The sequence below is a fragment of the Sinocyclocheilus grahami genome, unplaced genomic scaffold (assembly GCF_001515645.1).
Source record: "Sinocyclocheilus grahami isolate Dianchi unplaced genomic scaffold, SAMN03320097.WGS_v1.1 scaffold39.1, whole genome shotgun sequence".
Taxonomy (NCBI): domain Eukaryota; kingdom Metazoa; phylum Chordata; class Actinopteri; order Cypriniformes; family Cyprinidae; genus Sinocyclocheilus; species Sinocyclocheilus grahami.
The window spans coordinates 2,193,770-2,215,799 of NW_015505218.1; the positions used below are offsets into that span (position 1 = coordinate 2,193,770).

Sequence of the window (22,030 nt, forward strand, 5' to 3'; positions counted from 1 at the left end):
CAGTGATCCATGATTAGTCATCATTGGTTTATAATGACATCAAAAAGTAGTTTTATCATCATTATTGGTCAAATACTAGGTATTGATCATTTGTGCTTTCGGTTCTACCTTTGACAGGTCCATGACTACCTTAGGAGTAAGCTGTGCTCACTGTACGAGAATGACTTCATCTTCGACAAGTTTGAATGTGTCTGGAATGGAACTGACAGGTTTGTCTAAAACAGGGGTGTCTGGTCCTTCTCCTGGATGTCCACCTTCAAGCGTTTAGCTCTATTCTGGAACCTTTGAGTAATCCAGAAACCCTTGACTAGCTTGGAGCCAATGTTTACACCAAGGTTGGGCAACTCTGGTCCTGGAGAGCCACTGTCCTGCAGAGTTTAGCTTCTTGTCTAATCAAACACACCTGAAAGATCTAACCCAAGTCTTCAGGATTGCTCGAAAATTGCTTAAAAACGGCAAGGTATGTTTAATTTGGGCTGAAACGAACCTCTGCAGGACAGTGGCCCTCCAGGACCTAAGTTGCTTATCCCTGCTCAATAGGAAGATGGACCTCCAGGATAAGGATTGGACTCCCCTGGTCAAAAGCAGTTATTCACGCCAGGTTTTTCAAATTGATCTTGGACTGTATGGTGCTGATATCAAGTAATAAGAACTAATTGTCTTATTCCTTTCCCATTAGTGTCCTAATGACAGGCTCCTACAACAATTTCTTCCGTATGTTCGATCGAAACACTAAGCGCGACGTGACTCTGGAGGCCTCACGGGAAAACAGCAAACCCAGAGCCATCCTCAAGCCACGCAAAGTTTGTGTTGGTGGCAAGCGTCGTAAAGATGAAATCAGTGTGGACAGTCTGGACTTCAGTAAGAAGATCCTACACACTGCATGGCACCCCAATGAGAACATCATCGCTGTGGCTGCCACCAACAACCTCTATATATTTCAGGACAAGGTCAACTAGCATGTAGCTCTGATGTCTCCAGTTATCACAGCAACAAGAGGCATTATTTCTCTAGATGAACTGGGGGTGGAAAGGTTGGACTCACTAGCAGTGAACTTGAGGAACATCTAGATGAGCTTTGCCTTCTACAGCAGATTTGATACTGCACTGGATCTAACAAAACTTGCACTGCAACCACGGAAAATGACACTGGCTGTTGGACTGCTTTTGTTTTTAATTTCTTCAAATCCACCTCGCTAGAGGTTTATTGGTAATGCACAGCAATACAAGGAGGATCCTTTGACCTTTAATATTATTAAAGGCCCTTTCACACGACTCATGTCAGGGCTTGAGCACATCTCTCCAGCACCAGTTGACCTCCATGAGAAGCGTCGTAGATGCCGTCATGGAAGGATGTTGCTAGGTTGGAAGAAAATGGGAAATGTACTGTGAAAATAAAGCAAAGAAAAATGTATTTGAGTTTAGAGCAGAAAAAGAGTCCTGCTGATTGCTTCGAGAGAAAAAAATAGAATGTGTTTCTCTGAATGTCATGATATGCCTTTGAAGTTGAGCAGCTGCACAGCCTCTTCCATCTTGCTTTGATTTTTGTGCTGGCGTCTCTCACGTAATATCATGCAAACTTGGTAATCATTGGATGCGTTTTGAAAGCTCAACGAAAAGCCTAGTCAAATTTGACATTGAATGCTACAATATTTGCAAGAATATTTTAACTTCACGGTGTTGTGTGCAATGCATTGAAGAGTCATGTGAAAGGGCCTTAAGATAACAAGAGGAAATGTTTCAACTGAGTCCGTATTCATCCTATATCCGATTCTTGCCTCTTGGCAGGACAGAGGATGCGGATGGCTTTGATAACTGCATATGTTGTGGCTGCTGTGGTCGTGAGGTCTCCAACTTTTCAGCTTCTGAATTTTCATTTCCCGTTTTACTTAATGAAGGTGCATGCATCATTTCAAAACCCAGCTTATGGGTTGATTGATGCAACAAACAGGAATGGTGTAAAATTGAAGTAAACAATGTAGCATATGTATTAATGGTCTGCTTTTTTGTTCTAATTTGATAAAGAAAAGGGGGAAAAAACTAATAAAAATCAAGAGGAACATTTTGTATTCTTTGATTTCATGGCCTGTGCAAATTACAAGATCACAACACAATTGCTAAAAAAAGAGTTAAAATGGTTGCATTTATTTCTAGCCAACACATACAGAAATATAGCAAGTCCAACTCAAACCACTTTAAGAAACATTTCACATGTACTGCAAGGTACACGACTCATTTCACATGCTGTCTGCATTGGCCTGTTGTATTAACAGCCTGCTACAATTGATAATCCACAAGACTCTCACAAAAGGCTGCAGTACCAAGTGCAAGTAACAAGTACAAATGCATTCCCTGCCTGACGAATGAAGTTCATAGATTGACATTAACAATTTGCCTTGTGCTAGCCTACAACCAGTGTGCATACAGGGCATCATCTTGCACAGCTCGAGTAGATAGCACAGTATTACAGACATGTAACATGTCGGTGTTATGATAAGTGTAGGGCTGGCTCATGCTCAGTCCTCTAAGGTCCAGTAGGGCTTCACTTGGTGGAGCGGCGGCTGGGTTCTGAGGCGGTTGGGGGAGGTGGGGGTCCCCGGCGGTCCAGGTCCTCAATATAGAACATGATTAGTTTGCGGCGTTCTTCTGGGACGCAGTCTAGGACCAGGTAACGTTTATCATTTTGAAGAATTCTCTCAATATCTTTTAGGTGCTGGTCTGGCTCCTGGATCAACTTCCGTGATCTACGGAAAATACGAGATAGGGGTTCAACAGCTTTAACAAATAGAAGTTAAAACCCAGAAGATAATAATTTTCCTAATAGGGCTAATTACATCTTTATATATATATATATATATATATATACACATATACATACACATACAAATAACTTTTAGGTGCTGGTCTGGCTCCTGGATCAACTTCCGTGATCTACGGAAAATACGAGATAGGGGTTCAACAGCTTTAACAAATAGAAGTTAAAACCCAGAAGATAATAATTTTCCTAATAGGGCTAATTACATCTTTATATATATATATATATATATATATATATACACATATACATACACATACATACACACAGCGGGCACAGAAGCACCATTTGACCTCCATGAGAAGCATCGTAGATGCCATCATGGAAGGATGTTGCTAGGTAGCAAAAAAATGGGAAATGTACGGAGTGAAAATAAAGCAAACAAAAATGTACTTAAGAGCAGAAAAAAGAGCCCTTCTGATTGTTTTGAAAGAAACGGAATGTGTTTCTCTGAATGTCATGATATGCCTTTGAAGTTGAGCAGCTGCACAGCCTCTTCCATCTTGCTTTGATTTTTGTGCTGGCGTCTCTCACGTAATATCATGCAAACTTGGTAATCATTGGATGCGTTTTGAAAGCTCAACGAAAAGCCTAGTCAAATTTGACATTGAATGCTACAATATTTGCAAGAATATTTTAACTTCACGGTGTTGTGTGCAATGCATTGAAGAGTCATGTGAAAGGGCCTTAAGATAACAAGAGGAAATGTTTCAACTGAGTCCGTATTCATCCTATATCCGATTCTTGCCTCTTGGCAGGACAGAGGATGCGGATGGCTTTGATAACTGCATATGTTGTGGCTGCTGTGGTCGTGAGGTCTCCAACTTTTCAGCTTCTGAATTTTCATTTCCCGTTTTACTTAATGAAGGTGCATGCATCATTTCAAAACCCAGCTTATGGGTTGATTGATGCAACAAACAGGAATGGTGTAAAACTTAAGTAAACAATGTAGCAACTGTACTAATGATGTGCTTTTTTGTTCTAATTTTATAAAGAAAATCGAGAGGTACACATTTTGTATTCTTTGATTTCGTGGCCTGTGAAAATCACAAGATCACAACAATTGCTAAAAAAACAAAAAGGTTGCATTTATTTCCATTCAACACATACAGAAATATAGCAACAAGTCCAAATCAAACCACTTTAAGAAACACGACTCGTTTCACACACTGTCTGCATTGGCCTGTTGTATTAACAGCCTGCTACAATTGATAATCCACAAGACTCTCACAAAAGGCTGCAGTACCAAGTGCAAGTAACAAGTACAAATGCATTCCCTGCCTGACAACTGAAGTTCATAGATTGACATTAACAATTTGCCTTGTGCTAGCCTACAACTAGTGGGCATCATCTTGCACAGTTTCAGTAGATAACAGACGTTTCAAAAATACAAGTCTTTAACACTGTGCTATGATGAGTGCAGGGCTGGCTCATACTCAGTCCTCTAAGGTCCACTAGGGCTTCACTTTGTGGAGCGGCGGCTGGGTTCTGAGGCGGTTGGGGGAGGTGGGGGTCCCCGGCGGTCCAGGTCCTCAATATAGAACATGATTAGTTTGCGGCGTTCTTCTGGGACGCAGTCTAGGACCAGGTAACGTTTATCATTTTGAAGAATTCTCTCAATATCTTTTAGGTGCTGGTCTGGCTCCTGGATCAACTTCCGTGATCTACGGAAAATACGAAATAGGGGTTCAACAGCTTTAACAAATAGAAGTTAAAACCCAGAAGATAATAATTTTCCTAATAGGGCTAATTACATCTTATATATATATATATATATATATATATATATACACATACACACAGTGGGTACAATCAAGTCCAATCAGTATAATCAAACACAGCTGGACTCAAATGAAGGTGTAGAACCATCTCAAGGATGATCAGAAGAAATGGACAGCACCTGAGTTAAATATATGAGTGTCACAGCAAAGGGTCTGAATACTTCGGACCATGTGATATTTCAGTTTTTCTTTTTTAATAAATCTGCAAAAATGTCAACAATTCTGTTTTTCTGTCAATATGGGGTGCTGTGTGTATGTTAATGAGGGAAAAAAAATTAACAAATGATTTTAGCAAATGGCTGCAATATAACAGAGTGAAAAATTTAAGGGGGTCTGAATACTTTCCGTACCCACTGTATATATATATATATATATATATAGTCAACATTTGCTCACCAAGACATGACAATTTTTGAAAATGAAAGAAACATGCGTACCTATAAGTGATGAATTTGGTTTCTTTCAGGAGAGTTCTGAAGTCAGCTTTAGCTGTGATATATTTGTCCTTTATGTAATCCTCAAATTCACGTTGTTTCTTCTAGAAGAGACGAGGGAAAGAAAGAAGTTATTGATGTTGATGTCAAGACAAAAAAGGCAATATGTGACCCTGGACCACAAAACCAGTCATAATTTTCTGAAATTGAGATTTATACATCATCTGAAAGCTGAATAAATAAGCTTTCCATTGGTGTATGGTTTGTTAGGATAGGACAATATTTGGTCGAGATACAACTATTTGAAAATCTGGAATCTGAGGGTGCAAAAAAAAATAAAAAAATTGAGAAAATCACTTGTCCAAATGAAGTTCTTAGCAATGCATATTATTTATTTATCAGACACTTTAATCCAAAGCGACTTACAGTGGACTACACATTTCTTATCAGTATGTGTGTTTCCTGGGAATTGAACCCCTGACCTTTGCGCTGCTAATGCAATGCTCTACCACTGAGCCACAGGAACAAATATTACTAATCAAGAATTAAATTTATATATTTACAGTAGGAAATTTACAAACTATCTTCATGGAACATGATCTTTACTTAATATCCTAATGATTTTTGGCATAAAAGTCAATAATTTTGACCCATACAATGTATTTTTGGCTATTGCTACAAATATACCCCAGCGACTTAAAGGTGGGGTAAGTGATTTCTGGTAGCCAATGTTGACATTTACTGGTTTTGTTGTCCAGGGTCACATATGTCAACTAAACAATTCCACTCACTCTATCACTGCTGGAGAACTTGATGCAGCGTGGGTCATCTTTGATGATCTTCTTGACTTCCTTCCATGTGGTGGTTAGTGAGATCTAGGATTAAATAGTTACATAAGCAGCGTGAACACATCGACAACCCAAAGATACATATACTAAAGTTCAAATAATTAAAAATCTAATCAAATAATAATGTTCAGATTTCATATTTAATAACTTAAATTTGACAATGAATTTTTTTTATGACTGGTACTTTATACAAGCTCAAAAGTCCAGTAACTCCATAAAATAATAATTGTTCATCCCTGTTTTTCTTACTTTGTACAGATAGCCATCTATTAAAGAAAAGATCTGATTCACTGGAAAGTTTTCAGAACATAGTAAGGTGCATTAATTTACATAAAGCCATTTAACAGACCCTTTCACCAAATTAATACTAATATTCTTGTCACTAACAATATATAGAAGCAACAAATCAAAATAATAAATAACAATTAAAATATTATTAATCATTTAATATACTATAATAACAGCAACATTATACATACACTACCGCTCAAAAGTTTGGGATCAGTAAGACTTGTAATGTTTTTTAAAGAAGTCTCTTATGCTCATCAAGGCTGCATTTATTTGATCAAAAATACAGAAAAAAAACAGTAATCTTGCAAAATGTTATTACAATATAAAATAATGGTTTCTATTTTAATATACTTTAAAACATAATTTATTTCTGTGATGCAAAGCTGAATTTCCATCAGCCATTACTCCAGTGTAAAGTGTCACATGATCCTTCAGAAATCATCAGGGGTTAAAGCAAAAAAAAAATCCTGAGCCTGAACTTTTTTCTGGGGGTTGGGGGGGCGGACACATACACAGGATTATAGGCGAACTCATGAACTCGAACGTGATATCAACAAGTGTTTTTAAATGTAGGAGTTTTTAAATGTAGGATGACTATCCTTTTTCCCGCAGCCAAACGCCGCAAGCCGGAGATCCGGCATGGTGCCGGAGAACTTTAAGCCCGGAATCATTCTAATATGCTGATTTATTATTAGAATGATCAATGTTGGCAACAGTTGCGTTGCCAAATATCTTTTTGGAAACTGCAATACTTTTTCAGGATTCTTTGATGAATAAAAAATTAAAAAGAACAGCATTTATTCAAAATATAAATCTGATCTAACAATATAAATCTTTGCTATCACTTCTAATCAATTTAACACATCCTTGCTGAATAAAAGTTCTAATTTCTTTCAAAAAAAAGAATAAAAATGTACTGACCCCAAACTTTTGAACTGTACTGTATATTGTTAGAAAAGATTTCTATTTTAAATAAATGCTCTTCTTTTAAACTTTTTATTCATCAAAGAATCCTGAAAAAAAGTATCACAGGTTCCAAAAAAATATTAAGCAGCACAACAGTTTCCAGCACTGATAATCGATCAGCATATTGAAATGATTTCTGAAGGATCATGTGACACTTTATACTGGAGTAATGGCTGATGGAAATTCAGCTTTGCATCACAGAAATAAATTATGTTTTAAAGTATATTAAAATAGAAACCATTATTTTATATTGTAATAACATTTTGCAAGATTACTGTTTTTTTCTGTATTTTTGATTAAATAAATGCAGCCTCGATGAGCATAAGAGACTTCTTTAAAAAACATTACAAGTCTTACTGATCCCAAACTTTTGAGCGGTAGTGTATAACAACAATAATTATTATACAAGTTATTATTATTGTGGTGGTTAAATTATTACATACAAACCATGGCATAATAATATATTATAATAACATTTACACTATATATGACAACAATATTATATAATGTTTGTTGTCGTTGTTAAATTATTTTATAAAGACTTAATTTCTATATAAATACAATAATAAGAATAGTAATTACTGTTATTATTAAATATATTAGAAAACAATAATAGTTATTAGAAAACAATGAATATATAATAATTATTATTTTATAATATATTTACTAATAATAATCAATAGTAGTACTTAATATTCTTCTTATATCTTTATCTAGGAATCAAGTCTTTATAAAATAATTTATTAATAACAACAACAACAGAAATCATAATGAATATTATAGATTGTTGTTGTTGTGTGATCTTGAACTTCCGTCTCACCATGGAGGTCTCATCCAGCAGCTGCCTGAAATGTTCCTTCTTCCTCTTGGTAAGAGCCTCCACGTGTTCTTCAAACAATTTCTCCTTCCCATGTCGCTCCAGCAGAGCAGCAGACTCCCACCGGTGGTCTTTACGCAGATTGCGCCTCGTTTCTGACCAGGAAGCATCCGTTGACCTCACCTATATGTACAATAATAATGAAAAAATAAAAAAGTGTCTATGATTAATGTCATGTACAATGACAAATACAGCAATTGTCACTGACCATATCTGACATGAGTGCTTTAAAGTGCTGGACAGCTTCCTCTCGTTTATGCTGCTCTCTCTCTCTGTCAATCTCTTTGGTTTGTTCAGACCGAGCTCTCTGCACCTCCCGCTCTCTCTCCCTCAGACTGGCCTCGATACGAGCGTGCCGCTCCAGCTCTTTCTCCTTCTCTGCGTCCATGTTCTACACAACACAAAGACACTTATATTAAATACATTTTTCTAGTAGCAGTCCAAGTCGTCTTGGTGTTTCGTTCTGATGAATCAATAAGACCAGGGACACTGTTCTAACCTTCGCCTGCTTCTCCACATACTGTTTGTACAGTTCTTCTCTAGCAGCGGAGCTCTCCACGGCTTTGTAGCGCGGGTCCGTCTCCAGCTTGTCCTTCACTTTGCTCCAGCGCTGAGCGTCCACATGGTGGTCTGACAGTAAATCGAAGAAGTCCTGCTTCACCTGCAGCCAGAAACAACTTGTCAGGGCTCAAATTCAACCTTAATTCTATCAACATCCTGTCGATTCAAGTGGACATTTCAGGATGGTTGTGGGAAGCCAGACCTTTTCTACTTTGTTTTTGGAGTCTTCCTTGTCCTTCTTTCTCAAGGCTGTCATGAGCTCAGTGAACATGGCCTCTCTGTCCTTCATCTTCTCAATGGCCTTGAAGCGAGGATCTTTAGAGTGTTTTGCTGCAAACTCACTGAACGTGGTTCTAATAGGTGAAAGGAAAATAGGCATAAGTGGCAAGATTTCAGGAGGCCACACAATACCTGTACAACCTACAACACACCTATTGTGAAGTTTGGCATCTTCCATCATCTTCCTGAAGTCCTCTTTAGCCTGCATGAGTTTATTCTTCTTCTCCTTCCTCTCCTCTTCAGCACGAGTCTTCACATACTGATCGAACACCTGCACAGCGAATGGAGATTAAAATCACAAAGCTGCCCACTTCTGCTCATTCAGCAAACCACTAACCTCTTACCTGTTTCCTCTCTTTGGGGTTGAGCAGCAAATATCGAGGGTCAAACACAATCTTGTGCAGCTCTTTGTCCCAAGTGGAAAAAGCTGAAACCTGCAGGTATGGAGTGGACAAAAAGATGGCTTACCAATGCACCAGGAAAATGGTAAAACAACACTTCAAGTTAATTCATTAACAAACATCATATGTGACCCTGGACCACAAAACCAGTCATAAGGGTCAATATTTTAAAATTGAGATTTATACACCATATCTCAAAGCTGAATAAATAAGCTTTCCATTGGTGTATGGTTTGTTATGATAGGACAATATTTGGCCGAGATACAACTATTTGAAAATCTGAAGCTGCAAAAAAAATCGAAATATAGAGAAAATCGCCTTTAAAGTTGTCCAAATGAAGTTCTTAGCAATGCATATTTACAGTAGAAAATTTACTAAATATATTTATGGAACATGATCTTTACTTAATGTCCTAATGATTTTTGGCATAAAAGAAAAATCTATAATTTTGACCCATACAATGTATTTTTGGCTATTGCTACAAATATACCCCAGCGACTTAACACTGCTTTTGTGCTCCAGGGTCACATATGGGAGTGACTTAAAGAGCTTAGCTTGTATTAAACCCACAACATTCCTTTAAAACCATATAAAATTACAATAATACACAACTGAAATCTTTACGAGTCAACACCTACAATTACTACAACTGCAAAATACCGATAAACATGGACATTAAAAAAAATGTTTATCTTCCACATATATTTTTATGTGATTAAATAAAAACAAGCAATGCAAAATACTTGACCATTATACAATGCAACAGTACACTCTTCTGTGATAAATAATAGTAATTATTTGTCATTTCATGCAACAATTTAGGAGCAAAGATGACAGATAGAGATTCTAGTATGAACAGTGACAAGAGAGGGCACCAACACTACTGTCAAGTAGGACTGGGCGGTATGACCATTTGTTGCACATTATTTACAATCGTTATTCTCTTAAGGGCAATTCTGTATAACACTCGCTCATCCAGGTATATCTCAGTGCTTCTTTCATATATTTTGATATCACATCATGGACTCAATCTCTCATTTATTTAACCGGTGCATTCTTTTGTCTCAATTATAGACTGCGCTAAAAATGAAATAGGAGGACTTCAGTATATAATACTGCTGAGGTGCTCGTCTTGTTGCCAAGACAAACAGGATTTTAAAAAAAAGTTTCAATTCATATCAATATGTCATGCCATCAAAGTTATTGTATAGTAAGTGGTATGACTCTACATTTTCACTTAAATGTTCACCTACTTACATTAATTTGAGTTTAATAAAGGTTTATTGTAAATTAATAAAACATTCCTCTATATCTCAAAACAACATTTGATGTCCAATTATTTACCTATGATGTAAGTATCTATGCAAGCAGAAATTATGCTATGATAAACACCTACATTAGTTTTAACACTAACTATTGGTTGCTTAGGACGCAAGCTGTTTAGCACATTAAAGGGGTCATATGATGCGATTTCAATTTTTCCTTTCTCTTTGGAGTGTTACAAGCTCTTGGTGCATAAAGAAGATCTGTAAAGTTGCAAAAACTAAAGTCTCAAAACCAAAGAGATACTCTTTATAAAAGTTAAGAGTTAACCACGCCTACCTAAAATGGCTCATTCTAACACGCCCCCACATACCTACGTCACGATGTGGGAAGATTTGCATAACGCCGCCCAAATGTTCACGCAAAGAAAGAAGGCGTAACTTTTATTCTCACTGTAGTATTGTTGACGCTGCAGCCATGTCGTGAAGATGCTGTGTGCTTCGTTGTGAAGGCGAAACTACTTTGTTTGGTCTTCCAAAAGAGGACGATTCGTTGCCACTGATGATAGCACTTGTTGTTTGTCATTTCTCCGATCAAAAATGCAGACAGAGTTTTATGTTTACGCGGCGCGATGCAATGCAACAACGCGTAAAAAGACAGTATAATTCATTATAATCAGTAATTGTGTCCCCACTGGATGCAACAAATGCCTCGTTTGTAATGGGTTTTAATGCTTATGTCTCGTCGCTCCGGCCGGACACGGCATCAACAGTATGGTGAGGGGCGTAACATTTCCGTCTCACGCTTGAGGTATTCGGCCAATCACAATGCATTGGATAGCTGGCCAATCACAGCACACCTCACTTTTCAGACCGATGAGCTTTGTAAAAATCGACGCGTTTCAAAAAGGCGAGGCATAGAGGAGAAACAATAATGTACAGTATGTGGAAAATTGTGTTTTTTTAACTTTAAACCGCATAAATACATTTCATTATACCAAATAATGTTCTTTTTAGCAGCATCATATGACCCCTTTAATATAATATTCAACTGACCTTCACTGCACATAGTTGTCATTTATATGAGCTATTTCACAGCTTCTATTATGCCTTAGTCAATAACATTTAGAATGCGTTGTTCTGAATCTGTTCTCCAGACTTTTCGTTATGAATAATCATCTTTTTAGATGCATCATACTTTTCATATGTTGTTTTGATTACAAAATGTTTTTTTTATTTTAGCCTGTAGCATAGCTCTTGAAAAAAAGCGTGTAAAATAACTCATCTTGCCCCAATCACATCACAGTCTTTATGTCACTGAATTGTTTGCGGCTACCATAGAAATGAATGAGAAGTGCCATATACACGGAATTCTAACTGTTGTAAAATTTATTTGTGACTTCTCTCATAAAACTGCATTAAAAACTTAATCCAAAAATAATATTGAATTGCTAACTTGTTGAAAATTAGCCCACAAGCTGCTGGTTAAGTGATATTTCCTCACAAAAGCACTTTATTAAACATACTGAAGCCTCTCCTACATCGACAAAGCAATAACTAAAGCGGCATCCTTTCTGGCACACCCAATGTTGCAAATTGTCCATATTTCAGACAAACCAATGGTTGTTAAATATGCAAACTTTTTTTCTCAATTAATTTCCAGCATAAATTACCTGTGAACTTGTGATAAATAACTAATTATAGTGATGTACACAATTACCACGATATAAACACGGTGATATAAGATTTTGATCATATAGTCAAGCACAAATCATCTAACACGACCTCACTCAGAGCAATTCAGAAAGGACAGGTAAATAAATGGAGGGACAGAAAGAGCAGAGAGAAATGTAAGACTCTATATTACATAATATTAAAGAATGATAATAACAAGAATGAACTTAAGATTGTACCTTGGTGGGCTTCCATTCAGATTTATGTGTCTAACATTACAGAGCTGGTTAGAGTATTGCGTTGGATTGAAGTGTTTTACCCCTCTCTCCAGCAGCATGTCCCTGAACTGGTTCATGCGGGCCTCCAGGGGCACCAGGGCCCGATCGCGAGTGGCCTTCAGCTCGGCCTCCACGGCTGCGTCTTTCTCTGCGTCAGCCTCCTTCATATCGTCCTTCCTGTCAGGGAGAAGAGGACGAGTGCAAGGAAGAACTTAATTTTTATAAAACATTTTTTTTTTTGCTTCTACACTTGTTTAAAAAAAATATATATATTTGGAGAGGATCTCTGAAAATGGAAGATCCCCCCCCCTTATATTGTTGAGAGAATTGACGTCTCTATCGAACAGAAATCTATTTACTAGAACTATCTTACTATGATTGAGATATTTACATCTCATAATATTTTTGTAGTTCCTTTTAAGGAAAGAAAATATACTTTTAGAAAACTTTACTTTACTAGAAACCGCTCAAAACAATAAAACATGTGGCTGTTGTCAAATTGAATAACAACTAACGGCATATAGTAATTAAACCATATTTAAGTTATAGAATGTGTCAATATTTGAATTTTGACAGCCCTACTATACAAATTTATTTGAATTTGAGAAAGCGTGTTCTAAGAATGTCTAAGCACTGCATTATCCTTGAAATCTGCGCATCAATGGGTTATTCTGCAATTTGCAAGTGAGAAGAGATGTCAAGTACAAATATGTTTGTATTTTTGCGTTCAGTTTTTTTGAAAAAAAAAAATCCCATCAATTACATCAATACACATCACTGAAGGGCTGAAGGTTTGATTGGTTCACTGGGGTTTGCCTAATGGAGGCTAAAGAGAGGTCAGACATGGTGGGTTACCTTGGAGGCCCACGTTGGCATCGCCAGAGCTTAGAAGCGTTCCCTGAAAAATAGTCCCCAGTGCAACAGGACCACTGTTTGGGGTCAGGGGGAGGCAGGCGTGAAGGGCACTGATGGGAAACAGTGACTGATTTGATTTGGTAAACGTCATGGAGTCACCACTTTTCACAGACCCAAACTAAAGATTACCACAGCTAAGACAAGTCAGCATTGGGTGCAAAAAAAAAAAAAAAAAAAAAAAAAGAGGTTAAGATAATTGCCGCCGAATATTTCTTTAATTGTGACATAAAATGGTCCAATCAACATGTCTTAGCTCAGGGCTGGAACGGAAACAGCCCCATTTCCTTTTCTCTTCATATGACAAGAAATACAATTTTCATGTCGCTTCTATTTTCTTCCATATAGTACAAAAGCTAGGTGTTCTGCAGGGGTGAGTGTTCTGCCCCTTTTTGTTCCTGCTGAGGGCCGTTGGTACTTACTTCCTCTTCTTAGCCTTAGAAGGCTCATCGTCCAGTGTGTCCTCTATGGTTGTGTCAATCTCCTCTTTGTTGAAACCTGCAATGAGCAATAAAGGTGTGTGTTGGTTTTGCTATGATACTATCAACAAATCTTAGTTCACAAGCAATCTAAAACTGTCACAGAGGGTTTCACCTATTTTCTTGTTGTCATCTAGCCCCCTTTTATGGGGGGGTTCTTGAATGTATTGGTGCACATCAGCACGTCCCACCAGCTCCTCAGGTCGGTCCCACATGGACAGTCGTGTGGTGGGGTTATAGTAAAACACACGGTCATCTCCAGTCCAGACTACACACCTAAAAAAAAAAACAAATGTAAATTTTTTTTTATGAAACCTTTTGAACAAACTTGCAACCTTTAATCACTGAAGCAACTGAGAAGGAAAAAGGCTCACCAGGGAGTACCAGGAATTGGGTTTGTGGCTACAGGTTTTGCCTTCTGAGCTGCTTTTTCCTCCTCTGTCATGTCTTCTTCCCTGGGTAACTACAACATCAAAACATTCTCAAAGTTTGCTTTAAACAAATCTAAATGACCTTGCAAACTTTAGACTTACCTCTTTAGAACCACCAAAGCTGCCAGCTTTGGCTTCCATGTCTATATCCTTTAAAACTGAATCATCATTGTTATGGCCACCTTTAGCCTTGTCACTGTCCTTATCTGCTCAGAAAAATAAAATATGTTTCTGAATATAACATAGGCAGTTCAACATTTCGGGTTTAGCACAGCGAGTCAATAATAATGGTCAGAGCCGTTAACAACAGCAACAACAGACCTGAGGCTTCACGCCTTGCTTACCTCTCTCTTTTAGCTCAGCAGGCTTTTCCCAGATGGAATCCAGAGTGCGATTGTTATAATAATACATCTTCCCATCAGCAGTCTTGTACTCAGACCATTCTGGAAGTGGAAGAGCCCCCCTAAGAGATGCATGAGCTGCAGTGATAGCTAGCTGGGGATGCATCATGGGTACTAGAGGAGGGGCCATCCCTGGCAGCATACCTTTAAAAATAAATTGTATTCAGCAACAAATAAAAAGTAAAAATTATAATAATAAAAAAATTATATTACACACACACACACACACATATACATACACAAAACACACACATAATCTAGATATCCGGATTTCCCACTGAAAACTCTGTATGACCACTTATTTTAAAGCTGTCGAAACTATAACATTCTCATGACTTAAGATTATTAATCTTGATGACATTTCCGTGCTTCGAAATCACATTTTTTTTTTTATATTTGTAGTGCGCAATACTAAGTGTAAGTCTATGCACCTTGTTCACATCACTCTGTAAGAAGAGGGCACCATCTACTGGTTGAGTTTTTCCAAGTATACATTCAGGGGAGGACTGCTACATTTGCTGGCCTGTTTAGCTAAACTAGGCAACTCATCTTATTTTTACAATTTATTTATTTTTCTACGTACCAGGCAGTGGGATGTGCATGCCAGGTAGGGGCACTCTGAATGGAGGTACCATGAGCGGGGGAAATGCTGGGAATGCAGCAGCTGGTTGGGCCAAGGGCAGGCCAGGAGGGAGACTCTGAGGCAACAGCGGCATTGTCTGCACTGCAGTGACCGTAGCGGTTACTGTAGGAACACTGACCACAGCAACAGGAGTCACACCTACACTAGCCGGAGGTGTAGAGGCCACTGGAGGCATCTCAGAAACAACAGAAGCTACAGGACGAATATAGCAAAGGGAAGAATGAATGCGTGTTTAAAGATAATATCAAGAGAAAACACTGTATATTTATCATATTGGCCATGAGTACTCAATTTTATATGGGCAGTTTGTATTTTATAGGTCACTACATGACCCGTAATTCCTTCTCTGTGTGTAATACTCACTGGTGGAGGGTTGGGAGGCAGTGGGGGCTAGACTGGTGCTGAGGGTGTGGTTGGGGGACAGGCTCTGAGTGGAGACTGGCTCACGCACAACCGTGGTAGCGCTGCTGGTGGTAGCTGCAGGAGCCGCTGCAGCTCCTCCGGACTGAGCTACCATTAGAGGATTGAGCTCTGACTGCTGGATGATCTTTACTCCCTCTGGTTTGGTCCAGACTGACTCGCGTGTCCGGGCATTGTAGTAATATACCTGGAAGAATGTGGTGGGAAGGTTTTAAAAGTCCAAGTATGCTAATGCAAGGATTGGGTCAGATCGTTTGACTAGTTGTCCAACCACTATCCAAATCAACCAGGAATTGCTATAAAAAGTGGTAAAAAAAATACCATGAAGAATATATGTCTTGTTTTTTATCATCTGAAACATGCTGTGCCTGTGGCTTAAATGTCATGAAAGTCAAGCATGCAAGATTCATGCTGAAATAGAGAGGTAGGTGACTCATGTTTATTTGTATAGCACATTTCTCAACAAACTGGTAATAACTGAATGGACATGAATGTTTTTAGATTTGTGGAGTAAAAAGTTTTTATTTTGAAATGAAAATATGATTTGTGGAGTAAAAAAGTTATTATTTTGAAATGAAAATATAAAAGTAGACCTTTGGGGTTATGATGCCCGAAGAAGGCCCAAAATGTCATGTTGTTATGTGTACATCTGTGATCATTTTACAATTGAATACTTATTGTAATTCAAATGGTTATTATTTAGTGGCACATTTCTAGAGAAATTGGGAATCACAATTAATTTTTTTGTAATTTTTGTTTAAAATAGAGATCACAATTTTCCTTCAATTCTGAATAGACAACTAATTTTACTAGAGGTTCTGACAAAATGTTAACTGCTACAGTCTATTTTTTTTTTACTTTGATTTTTGAATTAATTTAAAGAAAAAGTTGACTAAATGATTCAATGACTACATCATAAGAACTTCACTTGTTTCATTATGGGATGAATCAGTGTTTTTAAACAAATCTCTTTAAAGAATTATTGAATGACAAACAGAATTTTTAAAAGTACTTGTCGCCACCTACTGGCACAACAACAATTATGAAGCAATATTTTTTTTGAAGCTGAAGTTACTTTTAAAAGGTGACTCACTCTTGAGATATCTGAAGTATAAACTTTTATCCCAGTACATCTATGATAATTGTAATGTTTTTTTTTTAATGCAGAAATTACAGTACTGTAACAAGACAGTTTGTGAAGCTGTTCATATCCATTCATGACAACTGCTCTCTCTGATACAAATACAACGCAAATACTTGACAAAGATTTAAGAGACATATGCGAATAGTTTTCATTTAGGAATAAGATTGAGTGGGTATTTAGAACAAGATTGTAATCTTTTAACTATTTAGTGTACAACTCTATTATTCAGTTATATTTATTTTACTTTAAAAGACAGTTTGTCTTTTAAACAGTACCTTTCCTTCTGGTGTGGTGTTCTCTACCCAGATTTCATCACTAGTCAAGCTCGAAACCGCTCCAGTTCCTGGCGATGGAGGCATTCCAGGTGGAAAGATCATACCAGGAGGAGGAGGCATGTTACCCATTGGTGGAGACATGAAAGGCGGCCTCTGTGAAAAACACAACAGGATTTTTGATATTTAAACATTTTAAAGTTACTTTAAATCAGTCTCTTATTGTTTTGGTGCACATATGCACCTACTTTTCTAATAGCACCTACCTGCAGTTGTGGGGGTCCAATAGGTGGGGGTATCGGTGGCATATTGGTGTCAAACATTGGTCTACCAAAAGGGGGTCTAGGGGGTGGTGGAGGTCCTCTCATCATGGTGAAGGGCAGAGGTGAGGGTCGTAGTAATGGAGGAGGTCCTCGTAACACTGTGGTAGGTGGTGGAGCAGGGCTACGAAAACATAAAGCCTGCTGTAACACCATCCTGCGGAAAAAAAAAATCAGTAACTACTAGGGATGCATGATACTGGATTTTTGCCGATATCCGATATGCCGATATTTTTCAACTAATTTTGGCCGATACCGATACCAATATATTTCCTTTTGTTTGGAAACAACACCAAGTCTCTCCTGTGCAGAAATCATAAGCAAAATATTTTTCATTTTGGTTAGTTTTTAACAAGAACTTATTTGTTAGAATTAAATGAACAATAATTAAGGTTTTTTTTGACAGTACATGGAAGCTTTGAAAATAACTATAAATAAACTATATCAATCGCTGCATTTTCCCCCCCAGAAAGATGCAGTGTTAACCCTAACATTTTATTTTAAGATTTAACATTTGTAGATGGTCTAAAGCAAAAGAGTTGTAAAAATTCTGAAAATCTTTTAGTACTATGATTTGTTTAAAAAATAAAACATTACACATTAATGAATAAATCAGTATATATAAAATGTTTTAATTTAGAAGTGTCATGTTTGTGATTTTTTTTATGTAAGCTTCTGACCTTTAAATCAAAACATTTATTATTTTATGACATCAATTACTGCTTTATTTAATCAGAAACACAGTCTAAATGTTATTTCTGTAGGCTATTATACTTTTAATTTAATTAAAGGCCAACAGCACCAGATTAAAACACCTTACCGAACTGGCGTTAGGACCCGGGGGAGGCTGCCGCTGCATGTGCTTGCTTACTCTATCATACACCGAATGTGTCATTCTGTAAGTGCTTTCACAGATTAATCTATGAATCTAATCATCATTCAGACAAAACTTTGCTTCAAGAATGAGTCACACTGTTGACGTGATCTAATCACTAGTACACACTGAACACCTGAGTTAACACATTCCTCTTAATCGACAAGACTTTTCAAATTGGGGCGATGCCGATTTTTAGATTTAAAGCCATTATCGGCCGATTCTGATATCAGTCCGATAATATCGTGCATCCCTAGTAACTACCAATATTCTTGGTAAGCAAAATCTCAACTTGGTTCAACTTTTCACTGTACACTAAAAGCTAAATGACAAAATGATAAAACTGGTCAAGACATGCAAACGATTCGGTTTATGTGATAACACAGAAGAAACACTGGTGTTTGCACAGCCAGTCAGAAAACGTGTCAGATGCTAATGAGCCTGGCATGGTCATTTATAGTGTGAAATTATGACGTGACGTAACATGTAGCCAAGTATGGTTACCCATATTAGGAATTAGTGCTCTGCATTTAACCCATCCTTAGTGCACACACACACCCGGAGCAGTGGGCAGCCATTTATGCTGCGGCGCCCGGGGAGCAGTTGGGGGTTCGGTGCCTTGCTCAAGTCATGGTATTGAAACTGGAAGAGACAAGTACATTCACTCCCCCCACCTACAATTCCTGCCGGACCTGAGACTCGAACTCGCAACCTTTGGGTTACAAGTCCGACTCTCTAACATTAGGCCACGACTTCCCCTATATACTCATCCAGTATATATCATGAGGGAGTCATTGAATCATTTATTCAAACATTTAAAAAAAGTTACATTTTATGTATAAAGTTCCCTATATAGTCCCCTGTTTCCTGATCCTGGAAGAGTAGACTACAATGCCGGTTGTTCTGACTCTCAGATTGTAAGTAGTGTACGTTTTTTCATATTTAAAGGATGTGCCACTGATGATTCAAACGCGAGTTTTGAGCAGTGTAGAGTAGCACTTGTTGTTTGTCATTTCTCCGATCACAAATACAGACATGGTTTTATGTTTATGCGGCGCAATGCAATGCAACACGTAAAAAGACAATATAAGTCATTATAATCCATAATTATGTCCCCACTGGATGCAACAAATGCCTCGTTTATAATGGGTTTTAATGGTTTTGTCTCTTCGCTCCGGCTGGGACACGGCATCAACAGTATGTGAGGGGCGTAACATTTCCGTCACACGCTTGAGGTATTCAGCCAATCACAACGCATTGGATAGCTGGCCAATCAGAGCACACCTCGCTTTTCAGACCGATGAGCTTTGTAAAAATCGACACGTTTCAGAAAGGCGGGGCATAGAGGAGAAACAATAATGTACAGTATGTGGAAAATAATGTGTTTTTTGAACCTTAAACATTTTATTACACCAAATAATGTTCTTTTTAGCAACATCAGCTGACCCCTTTAAATTTTAAGGGATGTCACATAAAAGCTCACATTAATTTAAAGCTGTGGATTTTAATTGCACGAGTACAGAATTCACTTCCTTTTCGCGGCGTAGTTACTGTGCGGTTTATGTCAAAATATATAAGCTGTCAAAATATAGCTCTTGCTGAGTTCTCAAACTAGTTTATGTCATGTCCTAACTGAACGTAAACATTGGAGGGGAGATCGGAATAATTGGATCAGTCCATATAGTGACAGCAGGAAAAAAATAATAATAAAAGTAATTCAATTTCTGCGCTTGACTAAACAATTCTCGTAGATTTAAATAAAAAAATCAATGCATGCTTAGTTCACACTTGCATTCAATAATTGCTTAACATTTAACCTACATTAGACAACCCAGTATTACTTTTTGCAGGGATATGACCAATAAACTAGCAACATCTTTACTGCTTTCTTTTTCTTTTCAGTCCTTATTTAAACGGTTTTAAAAAGCAAGCTAAAGAAAAATTATGTAAAAACATCCCTTGTCCATAAAAAAAGATTAAATGTCCTAAGATAGCAAGCAAACCTTAAGGAGGTGAACTTCAACATTTTAAATGAGATTTATCCTACCAATGAAAATTGAATTTGGATGTGAATAATTGTTTTTTGTGAAACGAATATTGAAAATCTAGAACACGTTTTCTTTTGTTGTGATTTGGTGAAACTTTTTTGGAGAGATGTACAGAACTGGCTACAGTCTAGAGAGGTTGAACTCCCACCCCTTACCATGAAGTTCATTAGGTTTGGCATCTGTCTGGAAAACAAAGAGCTGGATTTTGTTATTAATTTCTTGCTTTGTCTTGGAAAGTTTTTCATTCATAAATGTAGATGGTTTAAATCTAAACCCAACTTTAACCAGTGGATGAATGAGGTTCAAATGTTGTGCAAATCTTTAGAATTGGTTAAAAACAAGAAAGCTCTCAAATTGATTTCGTTTTTGAGGCATGTATAAACTAATGTAAAAAGCCCCCCCCCAAAAAAAGATAGCAAGCAAACCCAGGCACAGCTAACACGTCAGCTAACAAGCCATTAGTCGCTAACGGGAAATATGAACATTTTATTGATTAGTATGCTATTGTTACGCCTATAACATTGCTTCCCATGCGTTTCTGGTCACTCGTGAACTACTGAAGCAGATAAATAAACATAGAGTGAACGTTTACGAAGCTAGCAAACATGCTAACTGCGCCAGAGGACTTTTCCACCACTTCCACCATAACACAGACTCGCTATATAGCTAAGATAAAATCTAAAAGTGTTGTCATACTGAGTCGTTTTAGCGTTATCTGACCTGTTCGCCCCGAGTCCAGCACTCTCTCCGTCTATGTTCTCCGCCATCGCTTTAGAAACGAACACACTGCAGCTGAACGGCCTGCCCTGTTGGTGAAGCACTTCCTCATTGACTGGATTTACTGGTCATTCAAGTCTTTAATTAAAAAGTCATGGTATTTAAATGATTATTTATCACAATCATTAATAATCACTCACTCAATTAGAAGCACATCATGTGACATTTTGACAGTCACTAGCTTATTTTTCTGCTAAAGTGATCACAGGTCATATGATAACATTCTGTAATGTAAATTACATTTTACACGTTTTGATAAGATCCCACTTGTATTGAACTTGTATGTCCTCTGAGGGATTTTATGTAGGCTATCCTTCAATTAAATATTTCAGTTTGACTGGAAATAACACACAAATACAAATACGGTAACACTTTATTTCGATAGTCCACTTTAGACATTCTGTTAACAGCAAGTAACTTTGCAACTACATGTCAACTAGCAGTTAGTAGAGTATTAGTAGACTGTCTGCTTAATATCTTCTAACACTTTCTTTGTCAACTTATTCTACTAACCCTAAACCTACCCTAACAGTCTACTCTGAGAGTTAGTAGACATGTAGTTGACATGTAGTTACAAAGTTACGTATAGTTAATAGAATGTCTAAAGTGGACTATCGAAATAAAGTGTAACCACAAATATTGTTCAAAAGTAGTAGTAACTTGCTTTTTTAGTTTTCTCCACACACATCTGTCATTTCATCTGAAGCAGTTCACTCACTGACACTACTGTCTCCTTGGTAAATAAATAAACTTCATATTAAACCTCATCAGGTCCAAAATCGTTGGCCATTGAGGGGAAATAATGCAACAGCTGGTTGCATTTTTAACATTTTAAATAATTTG

General features: G+C 37.4%; 2 protein-coding genes across 3 annotated transcripts in view; one reads left to right on the forward strand and one right to left on the reverse strand.

Annotated features, from left to right (window-relative positions):
* Positions 1-2,054, forward strand: part of LOC107581916 (serine/threonine-protein phosphatase 2A 55 kDa regulatory subunit B beta isoform-like) — a 78,273-nt gene extending 76,219 nt beyond the window's left edge. For both annotated transcript variants that reach the window (XM_016267603.1, XM_016267604.1), the window contains exons 8-9: positions 118-209; positions 680-2,054. In XM_016267603.1, coding sequence (XP_016123089.1) covers positions 118-209; positions 680-959 — 372 coding nt within the window. In that variant the 3' untranslated portion in view covers positions 960-2,054. The remainder of the gene's footprint in view (positions 1-117; positions 210-679) is intronic.
* A 1,827-nt stretch (positions 2,055-3,881) lies between these two features.
* Positions 3,882-21,247, reverse strand: tcerg1b (transcription elongation regulator 1b (CA150)). Its single transcript, XM_016267602.1, has 20 exons — positions 21,131-21,247; positions 17,435-17,645; positions 17,172-17,324; positions 15,696-15,939; positions 15,273-15,524; positions 14,633-14,833; positions 14,391-14,494; positions 14,232-14,320; positions 13,973-14,133; positions 13,801-13,876; positions 12,508-12,643; positions 9,196-9,285; positions 9,004-9,122; positions 8,775-8,925; positions 8,511-8,672; positions 8,220-8,402; positions 7,955-8,134; positions 5,821-5,904; positions 5,033-5,133; positions 3,882-4,478 (listed from the first exon to the last, which is right to left on the reverse strand). Exons 1-20 carry the CDS (start codon positions 21,175-21,177, stop codon positions 4,277-4,279), a joined length of 2,946 nt encoding a protein of 981 aa, XP_016123088.1. The 5' UTR covers positions 21,178-21,247; the 3' UTR covers positions 3,882-4,276.
* Positions 21,248-22,030: the final 783 nt, after the last annotated feature.

Bases quoted from the DNA above. Each gene is read 5' to 3' on its own strand.
- tcerg1b (XM_016267602.1), bottom strand. From the start codon at position 21,177: ATGGCGGAGAACATAGACGGAGAGAGTGCTGGACTCGGGGCGAACAG. The intron at 12,644-13,800 runs GTAAGTACCAAC...TCTCCCTGACAG, and splicing joins TCTAAGGCTAAGAAGAGGAA to GAAGGACGATATGAAGGAGG. The intron at 9,123-9,195 runs GTAAGAGGTTAG...TTCGCTGTGCAG, and splicing joins ACCCCAAAGAGAGGAAACAG to GTGTTCGATCAGTATGTGAA.